At 45.6% G+C, this 14,501-nt stretch overlaps 1 protein-coding gene across 1 annotated transcript in view; it reads left to right on the plus strand.

The window, feature by feature from the left end:
• LOC123994211 (beta-synuclein-like) overlaps positions 1 to 14,228 on the plus strand; it is a 46,077-nt gene extending 31,849 nt beyond the window's left edge. The window contains exons 5-6 of the mRNA XM_046296747.1: positions 5,294 to 5,377; positions 13,368 to 14,228. Of these exons, the coding sequence (XP_046152703.1) occupies positions 5,294 to 5,377; positions 13,368 to 13,388 (105 nt within the window). The 3' untranslated portion in view covers positions 13,389 to 14,228. The remainder of the gene's footprint in view (positions 1 to 5,293; positions 5,378 to 13,367) is intronic.
• The last annotated feature ends 273 nt before the right edge of the window (positions 14,229 to 14,501 follow it).

The following is a 14,501-nucleotide window of genomic DNA, read 5'->3' on the forward strand; positions in this document are numbered from 1 at the left end:
CACTGCCCCTACTCGGATGGTATCGCGCCGTCCCAACCTTCGCTCTCTCTCCCCCGCTACTCTCTCCTCTTCCATCCTATCATCTCTTCCCTCCGCTCAAACCTTCTCCAACCTATCTCCTGATTCTGCCTCCTCAACCCTCCTCTCCTCCCTCTCTGCATCCTTTGACTCTCTATGTCCCCTATCCTCCATGCCGGCTCGGTCCTCCCCTCCCGCTCCGTGGCTCGATGACTCATTGCGAGCTCACAGAACAGGGCTCCGGGCAGCCGAGCGGAAATGGAGGAAAACTCGCCTCCCTGCGGACCTGGCATCCTTTCACTCCCTCCTCTCTACATTTTCCTCCTCTGTCTCTGCTGCTAAAGCCACTTTCTACCACGCTAAATTCCAAGCATCTGCCTCTAACCCTAGGAAGCTCTTTGCCACCTTCTCCTCCCTCCCGAATCCTCCTCCCCCTCCCCCCCTCCTCCCTCTCTGCAGATGACTTCGTCAACCATTTTGAAAAGAAGGTCGACGACATCCGATCCTCGTTTGCTAAGTCAAACGACACCGCTGGTTCTGCTCACACTGCCCTACCCTGTGCTCTGACCTCTTTCTCCCTCTCTCTCCAGATGAAATCTCGCGTCTTGTGACGGCCGGCCGCCCAACAACCTGCCCGCTTGACCCTATCCCCTCCTCTCTTCTCCAGACCATTTCCGGAGACCTTCTCCCTTACCTCACCTCGCTCATCAACTCATCCCTGACCGTTGGCTACGTCCCTTCCGTCTTCAAGAGAGTGAGAGTTGCACCCCTTCTGAAAAAACCTACACTCGATCCCTCCGATGTCAACAATTACAGACCAGTATCCCTTCTTTCTTTTCTCTCCAAAACTCTTGAACGTGCCGTCCTTGGCCAGCTCTCCCGCTATCTCTCTCTGAATGACCTTCTTGATCCAAATCAGTCAGGTTTCAAGACTAGTCATTCAACTGAGACTGCTCTCCTCTGTATCACGGAGGCGCTCCGCACTGCTAAAGCTAACTCTCTCTCCTCTGCTCTCATCCTTCTAGATCTATCGGCTGCCTTCGATACTGTGAACCATCAGATCCTCCTCTCCACCCTCTCCGAGTTGGGCATCTCTGGCGCGGCCCACGCTTGGATTGCGTCCTACCTGACAGGTCGCTCCTACCAGGTGGCGTGGCGAGAATCTGTCTCCTCACCACGCGCTCTCACCACTGGTGTCCCCAGGGCTCTGTTCTTGGCCCTCTCCTATTCTCGCTATACACCAAGTCACTTGGCTCTGTCATAACCTCACATGGTCTCTCCTATCATTGCTATGCAGACGACACACAATTAATCTTCTCCTTTCCCCCTTCTGATGACCAGGTGGCGAATCGCATCTCTGCATGTCTGGCAGACATATCAGTGTGGATGACGGATCACCACCTCAAGCTGAACTTCGGCAAGACGGAGCTGCTCTTCCTCCCGGGGAAGGACTGCCCGTTCCATGATCTCGCCATCACGGTTGACAACTCCATTGTGTCCTCCTCCCAGAGCGCCAAGAACCTTGGCGTGATCCTGGACAACACCCTGTCGTTCTCAACCAACATCAAGGCGGTGGCCCGTTCCTGTAGGTTCATGCTCTACAACATCCGCAGAGTACGACCCTGCCTCACACAGGAAGCGGCGCAGGTCCTAATCCAGGCACTTGTCATCTCCCGTCTGGATTACTGCAACTCGCTGTTGGCTGGGCTCCCTGCCTGTGCCATTAAACCCCTTCAACTCATCCAGAACGCCGCAGCCCGTCTGGTGTTCAACCTTCCCAAGTTCTCTCACGTCACCCCGCTCCTCCGTTCTCTCCACTGGCTTCCAGTTGAAGCTCGCATCCGCTACAAGACCATGGTGCTTGCCTACGGAGCTGTGAGGGGAACGGCACCTCAGTACCTCCAGGCTCTGATCAGGCCCTACACCCAAACAAGGGCACTGCGTTCATCCACCTCTGGCCTGCTCGCCTCCCTACCACTGAGGAAGTACAGCTCCCGCTCAGCCAAGTCAAAACTGTTCGCTGCTCTAGCCCCCCAATGGTGGAACAAACTCCCTCACGACGCCAGGACAGCGGAGTCAATCACCACCTTCCGGAGACACCTGAAACCCCACCTCTTTAAGGAATACCTAGGATAGGATAAGTAATCCCTCTCACCCCCCTTAAGATTTAGATGCACTATTGTAAAGTGACTGTTCCACTGGATGTCATAAGGTGAATGCACCAATTTGTAAGTCGCTCTGGATAAGAGCGTCTGCTAAATGACTTAAATGTAATGTAATGTAACACCCCCATAGAGTCTAGGGTTCATTAACACCCCCATAGAGTCTAGGGTTCATTAAGACCCCATGGAGTCTAGGGTCCATTAAGACCCCCATAGAGTCTAGAGTTCATTAAGAATCCATAGAGTCTAGGGGACATTAAGACCCCCAAAGAGTGTAGGGTCCATTAAGACCCCATAGAGTCTAGGGTTCATTAAGACCCCCATAGAGTCTAGGGTCCATTAACACCCCCATAGAGTCTAGGGTTCATTAATACCCCCATAGAGTCTAGGGTCCATTAACACCCCCATAGAGTCTAGGGCTCATTAAGACCCCCATAGAGTCTAGGGTCCATTAAGTCAAATGGAGTGAATTAAAAATAATCTCAATTATTTTTTTCATTAATTTGGCCATTTTCTCTTGAACGATATGATCTATTAGCAATGGTGCGGTGCTGTAAGTCTGCTGTTTTACAAGCTCTGACTCAACTCTGTGGTACTGTATGTCTGCTGTCTTACAAGCTATGACCCAACTCTGTGGTACTGTATGTCTGCTGTCTTACAAGCTCTGACCCAAATCTGTGGTACTGTATGTCTGCTGTCTTACAAGCTCTGACCCAACTCTGTATCTGCTTTGAGTCGTCTTGGGTATGTCTGGATCAGCTCTGAGTCGTCTTGGGTATGACTGTATCAGCTCTGAGTCGTCTTGGGTATGACTGTATCAGCTTTGAGTCGTCTTGGGTATGTCTGTATCAGCTTTGAGTCGTCCTGGGTATGTCTGTATCAGCTTTGAGTCCTTCTGTAGCTCAGTTGGTAGAGCATGGCGCTTGTAACGCCAGGGTAGTGGGTTCGATTCCCGGGACCACCCATACGTAGAATGTATGCACACATGACTGTAAGTCGCTTTGGATAAAAGCGTCTGCTAAATGGCATATATCTTGGGTATGTTTGTATCAGCTTTGAGTCATCTTGGGTATGTCTGTATCAGCTTTGAGTCATTTTGGGTATGTCTGTATCAGCTTTGAGTCATCTTGGGTTTCTCTGTATCAGCTTTGAGTCATTTTGGGTTTCTCTGTATCAGCTTTGAGTCATTTTGGGTATGTCTGTATCAGCTTTGAGTCATTTTGGGTATGTCTGTATCAGCTTTGAGTCATCTTGGGTATGTCTGTATCAGCTTTGAGTCATTTTGGGTATGTCTGTATCAGCTCTGAGTCATCTTGGGTTTCTCTGTATCAGCTTTGAGTCATCTTGGGTATGTCTGTATCAGCTTTGAGTCATCTTGGGTATGTCTGTATCAGCTTTGAGTCATTTTGGGTATGTCTGTATCAGCTTTGAGTCATTTTGGGTATGTCTGTATCAGCTTTGAGTCATTTTGGGTATGTCTGTATCAGCTTTGAGTCATTTTGGGTATGTCTGTATCAGCTTTGAGTCATTTTGGGTATGTCTGTATCAGCTTTGAGTCATTTTGGGTATGTCTGTATCAGCTTTGAGTCATCTTGGGTTTCTCTGTATCAGCTTTGAGTCGTCTTGGGTATGTCTGTATCAGCTTTGCACATCTGGATTTGGGGATTTTCTCCCATTCTTCATTGCAGATTTTCTCATTCTCTGTTAAATTAGATGGGGAGTGGCAATGAACAGCAATCTTCAAGTCTTTCCACAGATTTTCAATGGGATTGAAGTCTAGGATTTGGCAGGGCCACTCACCCTTGTTCTGAAGCCATTCCAGCATTGCTTTAGCTGTATGGTTGGGGTCATTGTCCTGTTGGAAAGTAAAATCTTCACCCCAGTCTGTCGTTGACACTCTGAAGCAGGTTCTCATTAAGGCTTTGCCTGTATTTGGCTCTATTCATTGTTCCCTCCATCCTTACCAGTCTCCCAGTCCCTACTGCTGAAAAGCATCCCCATATCATGATGCTGCCATCACCATGCTTCATGGTAGGGATGGTGTTAGACAGGTGATGAGCTGTGCCAGTTGTTTTCTCTCTCCAGATATAGCGCTTTTCATTCAGGCCAAAGAGTTCAATTTGTGTCTTATAATATTTTGCCTTATGCTCTCAGAGTCTTTCAGGTGCCTTTTTGCAAACTCCAGACATGTTGTCGTGTATCTTTGTCTCAGGAGTAGTGTCCATCTGGCCACTCTCCCATAAAGCCCAGATTGGTGAAGTGCTGTAGAGACTGTTCTCCTTCTGGCAGGTTCTCCCATATCACCCGAGGAACTCTGTTGGTGTGGTCATTGGGTTCTTGGTCATCTCCCTGACCAAGGTCTTTGTTGCCAGGCTGCTCGGTTTGGTTGGACAGCCAGGTCTTGGTAGAGTATGTGTAGTTCCATATTTCTTTCCATTTCCTAGTGATGAAGACCACTGTGCTCTTGGAAACTTTCAATACTCTAGAAATGGTTTAACACCCTTCCCCAGATATATGGCTCTTCACAATTATATCTCAGAGATTTACGGCCACTTCCTTGGACTTCATGGTATATTTCCTGCTCTGTCAACTGTGGGACCTTTATATATACAGGTCTTCCTAAATCATGTCCAAAAAAAATGTAATTAGCCACAGGTGGACTCCAATCAAGTTGTAGTGACATTTCAAGGATGATCAAAGGAAATTGGTTGCACCTTTGCTCAATGTCGAGTATCAAACCAAAGGGGTTGATATTCTTATGTAAAATGTACATTTATGACATTATTACTATAGTGATCTATTATTTATTACTTATTACTTATTTCCCTCATTAAAATGCAAATCAATTTATAACATTTTTGACATGCGTTTTTCAGATTTTTTTGTTGTTATTCTGTCTCTCACTGTTCAAATTGTTCAAAGTGTTGTGGTGAAATAGGATGTGTGTTTTCGTTTTGTTTTACAATTGTGTGTGTGTGTGTGTGTGTGTGTGTGTGTGTGTGTGTGTGTGTGTGTGTGTGTGTGTGTGTGTGTGTGTGTGTGTGTGTGTGTGTGTGTGTGTGTGTGTGTGTGTGTGTGTGTGTGTGTGTGTGTGTGTGTGTGTGTGTCCACAGCCTGAGGAGTATGGGCAGGAGGCCATGGAAGGAGAGCCACAGGGAGATCAGCAGGAGGGAGAGACATATGACGAGAACCAGCAGGTAAGTGGGACACACACACACACACACACACGCACACTAGAGCCGTGAATATTAAGCCCGAGCCCTACCCAGGCGTGATTGCTTTTGCCAATTTTAAGGCCCGGCCCTGCCCAAAACCCGAAATATTTGAGTAAATCCACTCGCTCCCTGCGCTCAGCTCGCTCTGTGTGCTCTCTGCTCTTGGCGCTCTCAGTCTGTGAGTATCCATAGCAACGGCTCCTCAATGAAGAGGCAGGAGAGAGCAGTGAGCCTGAAGCTACATTTCATCACTCTAAAAATCAAGGAACACGATGCTTTTCTGTGAAATAATCTTATTTCTGTGAAGCACTTCTGACACCATGCTATGATCTGATCTTAGTCAGATACGATTTGACTGTGCTGAGCAGCAGAGCACGAGCACATGAGCTTCAAAATGTTAGTGTTGAATTTAGTGATACCCGAGCTCTAACCCAATGTATAATATCTGGGTCGGGTAAGCAGAGCCCTAACCCAATGTATAATATCTGGGTCGGGTAAGCAGAGCCCTAACCCAATGTATAATATCTGGGTCGGGTAAGCAGAGCCCTAACCCAATGTATAATATCTGGGTCCTGTCGGGCTTGGGTCAGGTAAGCAGAGCCCTAACCCAATGTATAATATCTGGGTCGGGTAAGCAGAGCCCTAACCCAATGTATAATATCTGGGTCCTGTCGGGCTTGGGTCAGGTAAGCAGAGCCCTAACCCAATGTATAATATCTGGGTCGGGTAAGCAGAGCCCTAACCCAATGTATAATATCTGGGTCGGGTAAGCAGAGCCCTAACCCAATGTATAATATCTGGGTCCTGTCGGGCTTGGGTCAGGTAAGCAGAGCCCTAACCCAATGTATAATATCTGGGTCGGGTAAGCAGAGCCCTAACCCAATGTATAATATCTGGGTCCTGTCGGGCTTGGGTCAGGTAAGCAGAGCCCTAACCCAATGTATAATATCTGGGTCCTGTCGGGCTTGGGTCAGGTAAGCAGAGCCCTAACCCAATGTATAATATCTGGGTCGGGTAAGCAGAGCCCTAACCCAATGTATAATATCTGGGTCGGGTAAGCAGAGCCCTAACCCAATGTATAATATCTGGGTCGGGTAAGCAGAGCCCTAACCCAATGTATAATATCTGGGTCAGGTAAGCAGAGCCCTAACCCAATGTATAATATCTGGGTCCTGTCGGGCTTGGGTCAGGTAAGCAGAGCCCTAACCCAATGTATAATATCTGGGTCGGGTAAGCAGAGCCCTAACCCAATGTATAATATCTGGGTCCTGTCGGGCTTGGGTCAGGTAAGCAGAGCCCTAACCCAATGTATAATATCTGGGTCCTGTCGGGCTTGGGTCAGGTAAGCAGAGCCCTAACCCAATGTATAATATCTGGGTCAGGTAAGCAGAGCCCTAACCCAATGTATAATATCTGGGTCCTGTCGGGCTTGGGTCAGGTAAGCAGAGCCCTAACCCAATGTATAATATCTGGGTCGGGTAAGCAGAGCCCTAACCCAATGTATAATATCTGGGTCGGGTAAGCAGAGCCCTAACCCAATGTATAATATCTGGGTCGGGTAAGCAGAGCCCTAACCCAATGTATAATATCTGGGTCGGGTAAGCAGAGCCCTAACCCAATGTATAATATCTGGGTCGGGTAAGCAGAGCCCTAACCCAATGTATAATATCTGGGTCGGGTAAGCAGAGCCCTAACACACACACAGTGTCAGGGGTAAAGTGTTACAACAGAAAATCGTTACTTAATAATATTACTTTTATGCGTAATGGAGTATTATAACGCGTTACTGCCTTTAAATATTACCATATTATTACCGCTACATTTTCTAGTAACGTACCCGCTACTTTAAGAAACCATTTCCTTTCCAGGCTCGGTGTTTCCCTGATTCAATCTCCACTTGTTTCCTCATTTAGTTATCAAGCGAGAGCGGAGAGAAATAAAACGTTTGGAGAATGTGATGACAGTATGTCCATAAAAAATGGAAAAACGGCGCAACTCTTATCTTTGCCATTGGTTGCTTCTGTTATAGCGAAGACTTATTCGTCCAGATGATCCCTTTTCACAACATATTGTATAGAGACAGAAAGGGAATTGTTGTATTTCGATGGTTGACATTACAGAAAGGTAGGCCGATATTTTCTCGTAATGAAAAAACACGGTGGATGAAAAAGCAGCGCTTGTTGTCTGCATTTCATGAGCGCATATGAAGTTGTCTTGTGTCGTGGAGTGGCTCCGTGCGGATTCTCGTATAGGCTTTCTTTCCCGCAAATGTAGCCTACTCCAAACTTCTAAATTAAATACAGCACATCAGACTACACCATTTAGGTAATAAACGTTGTGACCAAGATATCTCTGATTTGGTTGAAGATTATTTTCCAATGAATTTAGTGACATATGGTGCCTTGATTTGGTAGAGAGCAGAACGGCACGCCATCACTCCCTCCGACAGTCAAACAAAAACCGTTTCGAGTTTTTAAAAACAACTTTAGTTCCATGTAATGCGTAACATGGAGTAAACTACTTTATCAAGCAACGAATCCAAAGCACACACACACACACACACACACACACACACACACACACACACACACACACACACACACACACACACACACACACACACACACACACACACACACACACACACACACACACACACTAGGACTAGGTCAAATTCGTGTAAAATACTTGCCCTTGGTTTTGTCTTAGGGTTTTGCACTTTTGGGACTATTCCATTTGTTGCTATTGTACCGGGGAAACTAAACAGTAGAACTCTGTGAGTTGGCGCTTGGTCTCTCAATAAGTTTAGACATTTTTATATATTTTGTATACAGATACCAGTCAAAGTTTGGACCTAAAGGTATAGTATTCATTCCAGGGTTTATCTTTATTTTTTACGATTTTCTACATTGTAGAATAGTAGTGAAAACAAACTATGAAAATAACACATATGGAATCATCTAGTAAACAAAAAAAGTGTTAAACAAATCTAAATATATTTTAGATTTTTAGATTCTTCAAAGTAGCCACCCTTTGCCTTGATGACAGCTTTGCACACTCTGTCAAATGCCAGATAGACAGGCGGGCACAGTCCCTCCAATATGGTGTGTGTGTGTGTGTGTGTGTGTGTGTGTGTGTGTGTGTGTGTGTGTGTGTGTGTGTGTGTGTGTGTGTGTGTGTGTGTGTGTGTGTGTGTGTGTGTGTGTGTGTGTGTGTGTGTGTGTGTGTGTGTGTGTGTGTGTGTGTGTGTGTGTGTGTGTGTGTGTGCGTGCGTGCGTGCGTGTGTGCGTGTGTGTGTGTCTCAGTGGTTGAGACAGATGGTTATTTTGGGAAGGCAGCTCTCAAGGGCAAAACAAACTGTCCTGAATGGATTCATTTCTCAAGGGCAAAAAACACAGAGTACCGAATCAATTCATCTGGAACCTGAGAATCAGCAGGGAACCAATGACAAATCAAATCATCTCAATGGAGTCATCTTAAACGAACGGTTCAGAACCAATTCAGTGGTTTATTAACTGGGATGTTCTCCTGCCTCCTATTTGATTCCATTAAACTCCTTTCTGTTTAACGCAAATGACTCCTGTAATATTACACTGTAAAATATCATGAAGGAGGGAGGTATGAATTCCGTATTCTTCCCTATCCTTCCTCATCCTTCCTCATCTCTCTCTTTTCCTCCCTTTTCCAGCTCATTCTTTATCTCCATCCTTGTCTCTCTCTCCTCTTTCTTTCTTTCTCTCTCAACCTCCACCATCCCCCTATTGCTCTCGCCTCCTCCCCCGTCTCTCTCTCTCTCTCTCTCTCTCTCTCTCTCTCTCTCTCTCTCTCTCTCTCTCTCCTCTCTCTCTCTCTCTCTCTCTCTCTCTCCTTAGCTGAACGGGGTGTGGTGGTGATGACATCAGAGTTGCAATGCATTATGGGTAGTGTCAGAGGATTCCCTGCGTTGCTGTAAACAACATGGAGCCTTTCCGTACAGCTGATCTGCCTGAGGGGGTGGGCGACTCCAGGTCCCCAGCTAACACACCTGACTCCAATAATCACCTAATCGCGATCTTCAGTTTAGAATATGACTTGATTAATCAGCTGTGTTTGCTAGAGACGGAGAAAAATGGTAACACCAATCAGGCAGTCGAGGACTGGAGTCGCCCACCACTGATCTAAACACAGCAGACACAGTGAGGATGTGGATGTAACATGTGTCGTCCCAATAACCACACATTCTTTTCCATAGATAAATGACTTCAAGGCATCATTATATGAGTAGCGGTGTCTGTTAATAACATGAAGATGTTAGAGCTAGTATACTAATGAGAGGATGTTACTAATATGTCTGTTTCCTTGGAGCAGCTCTTATAGTTTACGTTAGCTAGTGCTGCCCCCTGGTGGATAAATTCAAAGTAATTGACACTGGACTGAAGCTGATAATATTGTCAGCGGTCGGTCGGGAGTCGCGATCGGTCGGGAGTCGCGGTCGGTCGCTGTACTCGTTATACTGTAGTGTAATGATCCTTTTCCCCCTGTCAGGTTAAAAAGAGGACATTGTGTCCTTATTGCCAGGTTGTCTTCATCTGATTTGTCTCGTTAGGTCACTCTGGGCGAGAGCTTTTCTGATGAGATCCAACAACCACTTATGTCTGTTTCTTCCATAATTCTGCTTATGTGAATCTGTATCTGTCCCAAATAGATCCCTGTAAAGGGAATAGGGACACAGAAACTCTGTCTCTCTATTCTCTATTTAAATACTGTCTCTCTCCTCTCTATTTAAAGTCTCTCTCTCTCTGAGCTCTGTCTCTCTCTCGCTCTATTTAAATACTGTCTCCCTCTCTCTGAGCTCTGTCTCTCTCTGCTCTGAGCTCTGTCTCTCTCCTCTCTATTTAAAGTCTCCCTCTCTGAGCTCTGTCTCTCTCTCTCTGAGCCCTGTCTCTCTCTCTCTGAGCTCTGTCTCTCTCTCTCTGAGCTCTGTCTCTCTCCTCTTTATTTAAAGTCTCCCTCTCTGAGCTCTGTCTCTCTCTCTGAGCTCTTTCTCTCTCAACCTCCACTGTCTCTCTCTCGCTCTATTTAAATACTGTATCCCTCTCTCTGAGCTCTGTCTCTCTCTGCTCTGAGCTCTGTCTCTCTCCTCTCTATTTAAAGTCTCCCTCTCTGAGCTCTGTCTCTCTCTCTGAGCTCTGTCTCTCTCTCTCTGAGCTCTGTCTCTCTCCTCTTTATTTAAAGTCTCCCTCTCTGAGCTCTGTCTCTCTCTCTCTGAGCTCTGTCTCTCTCTCTCTGAGCTCTGTCTCTCTCTCTCTCTCTATTTAAATAGGGTCTCCCTCTCTCTGAGCTCTGTCTCTCTCTGCTCTCTATTTAAATACTGTCTCCCTCTCTCTGAGCTCTGTCTCTCTCCTCTCTATTAAATACTGTCTCCCTCTCTGAGCTCTGTCTCTCTCTCCTCTCTATTTAAATACTGTCTCCCTCTCTGAGCTCTGTTCTGTCTCTCTCTCCTCTCTATTTAAATACTGTCTCCCTCTCTCTTAGCTCTGTCTCTCTCCTCTCTATTAAATACTGTCTCCCTCTCTGAGCTCTGTCTCTCTCTCCTCTCTATTTAAAGTCTCCCTCTCTGAGCTCTGTCTCTCTCTCTCTATTTAAATACTGTCTCCCTCTCTCTGAGCTCTGTCTCTTCCTCTCTGAGCTCTGTCTCTCTCTCCTCTCTATTTAAATACTGTCTCCCTCTCTCTTAGCTCTGTCTCTCTCCTCTCTATTAAATACTGTCTCCCTCTCTGAGCTCTGTCTCTCTCTCCTCTCTATTTAAAGTCTCCCTCTCTGAGCTCTGTCTCTCTCTCTCTGAGCTCTGTCTCTCTCTCTCTCTATTTAAATACTGTCTCCCTCTCTCTGAGCTCTGTCTCTTCCTCTCTGAGCTCTGTCTCTCTCTCTCTCTCTCTATTTAAATACTGTCTCCCTCTCTGAGCTCTGTCTCTCTCTCTCTCTGAGCTCTGTCTCTCTCTCTCTCTATTTAAATACTGTCTCCCTCTCTCTGAGCTCTGTCTCTTCCTCTCTGAGCTCTGTCTCTCTCTCCTCTCTATTTAAATACTGTCTCCCTCTCTCTTAGCTCTGTCTCTCTCCTCTCTATTAAATACTGTCTCCCTCTCTGAGCTCTGTCTCTCTCTCCTCTCTATTTAAAGTCTCCCTCTCTGAGCTCTGTCTCTCTCTCTCTGAGCTCTGTCTCTCTCTCTCTCTATTTAAATACTGTCTCCCTCTCTCTGAGCTCTGTCTCTTCCTCTCTGAGCTCTGTCTCTCTCTCTCTCTATTTAAATACTGTCTCCCTCTCTGAGCTCTGTCTCTCTCTCTCTCTGAGCTCTGTCTCTCTCTCTCTCTCTCTATTTAAATACGGTCTCCCTCTCTCTGAGCTCTGTCTCTCTCTCCCTATTTAAATAATGCTCTGCTCTCTCTCTCCTCTCTATTTAAATACTGTCTCCCTCTCTCTGAGCTCTGTCTCTCTCCTCTCTATTTAAATAATGTCTCTCTCTCTGAGCTCTGTCTCTCTCTCCCTATTTAAATAATGCTCTGTCTGAGCTCTGTCTCTCTCTCTCTCTATTTAAATACTGTCTCTCTATTTAAATACTGTCTCCCTCTCTCTGAGCTCTGTCTCTCTCTTCTCTCTCTGAGCTCTGTCTCTCTCTCTCTCTATTTAAATACTGTCTCCCTCTCTCTGAGCTCTGTCTCTTCCTCTCTGAGCTCTGTCTCGCTCTCTCTCTATTTAAATACTGTCTCCCTCTCTGAGCTCTGTCTCTCTCTCTCTGAGCTCTGTCTCTCTCTCTCTCTCTATTTAAATACGGTCTCCCTCTCTCTGAGCTCTGTCTCTCTCCTCTCTATTTAAATACTGTCTCCCTCTCTCTGAGCTCTGTCTCTCTCTCCCTATTTAAATAATGTCTCTCTCTCTCTGAGCTCTGTCTCTCTCTCCTCTCTATTTAAATACTGTCTCCCTCTCTCTTAGCTCTGTCTCTCTCCTCTCTATTAAATACTGTCTCCCTCTCTGAGATCTGTCTCTCTCTCCTCTCTATTTAAAGTCTCCCTCTCTGAGCTCTGTCTCTCTCTCTCTGAGCTCTGTCTCTCTCTCTCTCTCTCTATTTAAATACTGTCTCCCTCTCTCTGAGCTCTGTCTCTTCCTCTCTGAGCTCTGTCTCTCTCTCTCTCTCTCTATTTAAATACTGTCTCCCTCTCTGAGCTCTGTCTCTCTCTCTCTGAGCTCTGTCTCTCTCTCTCTCTATTTAAATACGGTCTCCCTCTCTCTGAGCTCTGTCTCTCTCCTCTCTATTTAAATACTGTCTCCCTCTCTCTGAGCTCTGTCTCTCTCTCCCTATTTAAATAACGTCTCTCTCTCTCTGAGCTCTGTCTCTCTCTCTATATTTAAATACTGTCCCTCTCTGAGCTCTGTGTCTCTCTCTGAGCTCTGTCTCTCTCTCTCTATTTAAATACTGTCTCTCTCTCCCTATTTAAATAATGTCTCTCTCTCTCTGAGCTCTGTCTCTCTCTCTCTATTTAAATACTGTCCCTCTCTGAGCTCTGTGTCTCTCTCTGAGCTCTGTCTCTCTCTCTCTATTTAAATACTGTCTTTCTCTCCCTATTTAAATAATGTCTCTCTCTGAGCTCTGTCTCTCTCTCTCTCTCTCTCTATTTAAATATTGTCCCTCTCTCTGAGCTCTGTGTCTCTCTCTGAGCTCTGTGTCTCTCTCTCTCTATTTAAATACTGTCCCTCTCTCTGAGCTCTGTGTCTCTCTCTGAGCTCTGTGTCTCTCTCTCTCTATTTAAATACTGTCCCTCTCTCTGAGCTCTGTGTCTCTCTCTGAGCTCTGTGTCTCTCTCTCTCTATTTAAATACTGTCCCTCTCTCTGAGCTCTGTGTCTCTCTCTGAGCTCTGTGTCTCTCTCTATTTAAATACTGTGCCTCTCTCTGAGCTCTGTCTCTCTCTGAGCTCTGTGTCTCTCTCTCTCTTCAGGACTACGAACAAGAAGCATAAAACCCATCACTGCAAATCTCCATCCAACCAGCAGCACAATTTATTACAACAAAAAGGACAAATGCCGAAAGTACCACAATAATACAAATCTAATCCTGCAAAAAACAAAACAAAAACACAAACACAAACAAGAATTCCACCTGAGAAAAAATGTTCTTCCTTCGTCTTGAAGACGAATCTTTTATGATAATCGATGCTATATTGTAAATGTCATGTTACTGCTGTAATGTGTTGGGTCGTGTAGTTGTTTCTGGAGATGTAGAAGAGCCCGCTGTCTCGAGTCTCGTTTCCTTGATTCCCTCCCAATGGAACGAGACCCCCTGACCGGGCCTATGGCTTGTGACCATAGAAATACAATCCATAGAACAGGCCTCCCCATTCAAGACTGGACTCTATTTCTATGCGTGTGACTATTTCTATGCGTGTGACTCTTTGTGTGTTTCTGTATTTATAAATGTGAGATAATAACAGGTGTGTTTTTCTCATCTTACAACAACGACGTTGGGAGCGAAAGGAAATAATTAATCCGATTGCAGATGTAGATATGACTACTACCAATAATATTATAGAAGTGTGTTCAATGTCTGTTTTGGATTTACTTTTGGAGCAAGTTTTTATTAATTTAACGTATTTTTAAGTGAGAGTTTTATACATTGTATCTTTATAGTTGCTTGTGAAATCATTCTGGTGGAACTATCTGTTAAAAATGGATAAACTACGTGTGTGTGTGTGTGTGTGTGTGTGTGTGTGTGTGTGTGTGTGTGTGTGTGTGTGTGTGTGTGTGTGTGTGTGTGTGTGTGTGTGTGTGTGTGTGTGTGTGTGTGTGTGTGTGTGTGTGTGTGTGTGTGTGTGTGTGTGTGTGTGTGTGTGTGTGTGTGTGTGTGTGTGTGTGTGTGTTTGTATGCGTGTGTTTGTGTTTGTGTGTGTGTGTGTTTGTGTGTGTTTGTTTGTTTGTTTGTTTGTGTGTGTTTGTGTGTGTGTGTGTTTGTGCGTGCATATTTGTATGTGTGTGTGTGTTTGTGTGTTTGTGTGTGTGTATTTGTATGTGTGTGTGTTTCTGTGTGTGTGTGTGTATTTGTATGTGTGTGTGTGTGTGTTTGTGTGTATGTGTGT

Source organism: Oncorhynchus gorbuscha, linkage group LG13 (assembly GCF_021184085.1).
Source record: "Oncorhynchus gorbuscha isolate QuinsamMale2020 ecotype Even-year linkage group LG13, OgorEven_v1.0, whole genome shotgun sequence".
NCBI classification, from domain to species: Eukaryota; Metazoa; Chordata; class Actinopteri; order Salmoniformes; family Salmonidae; genus Oncorhynchus; species Oncorhynchus gorbuscha.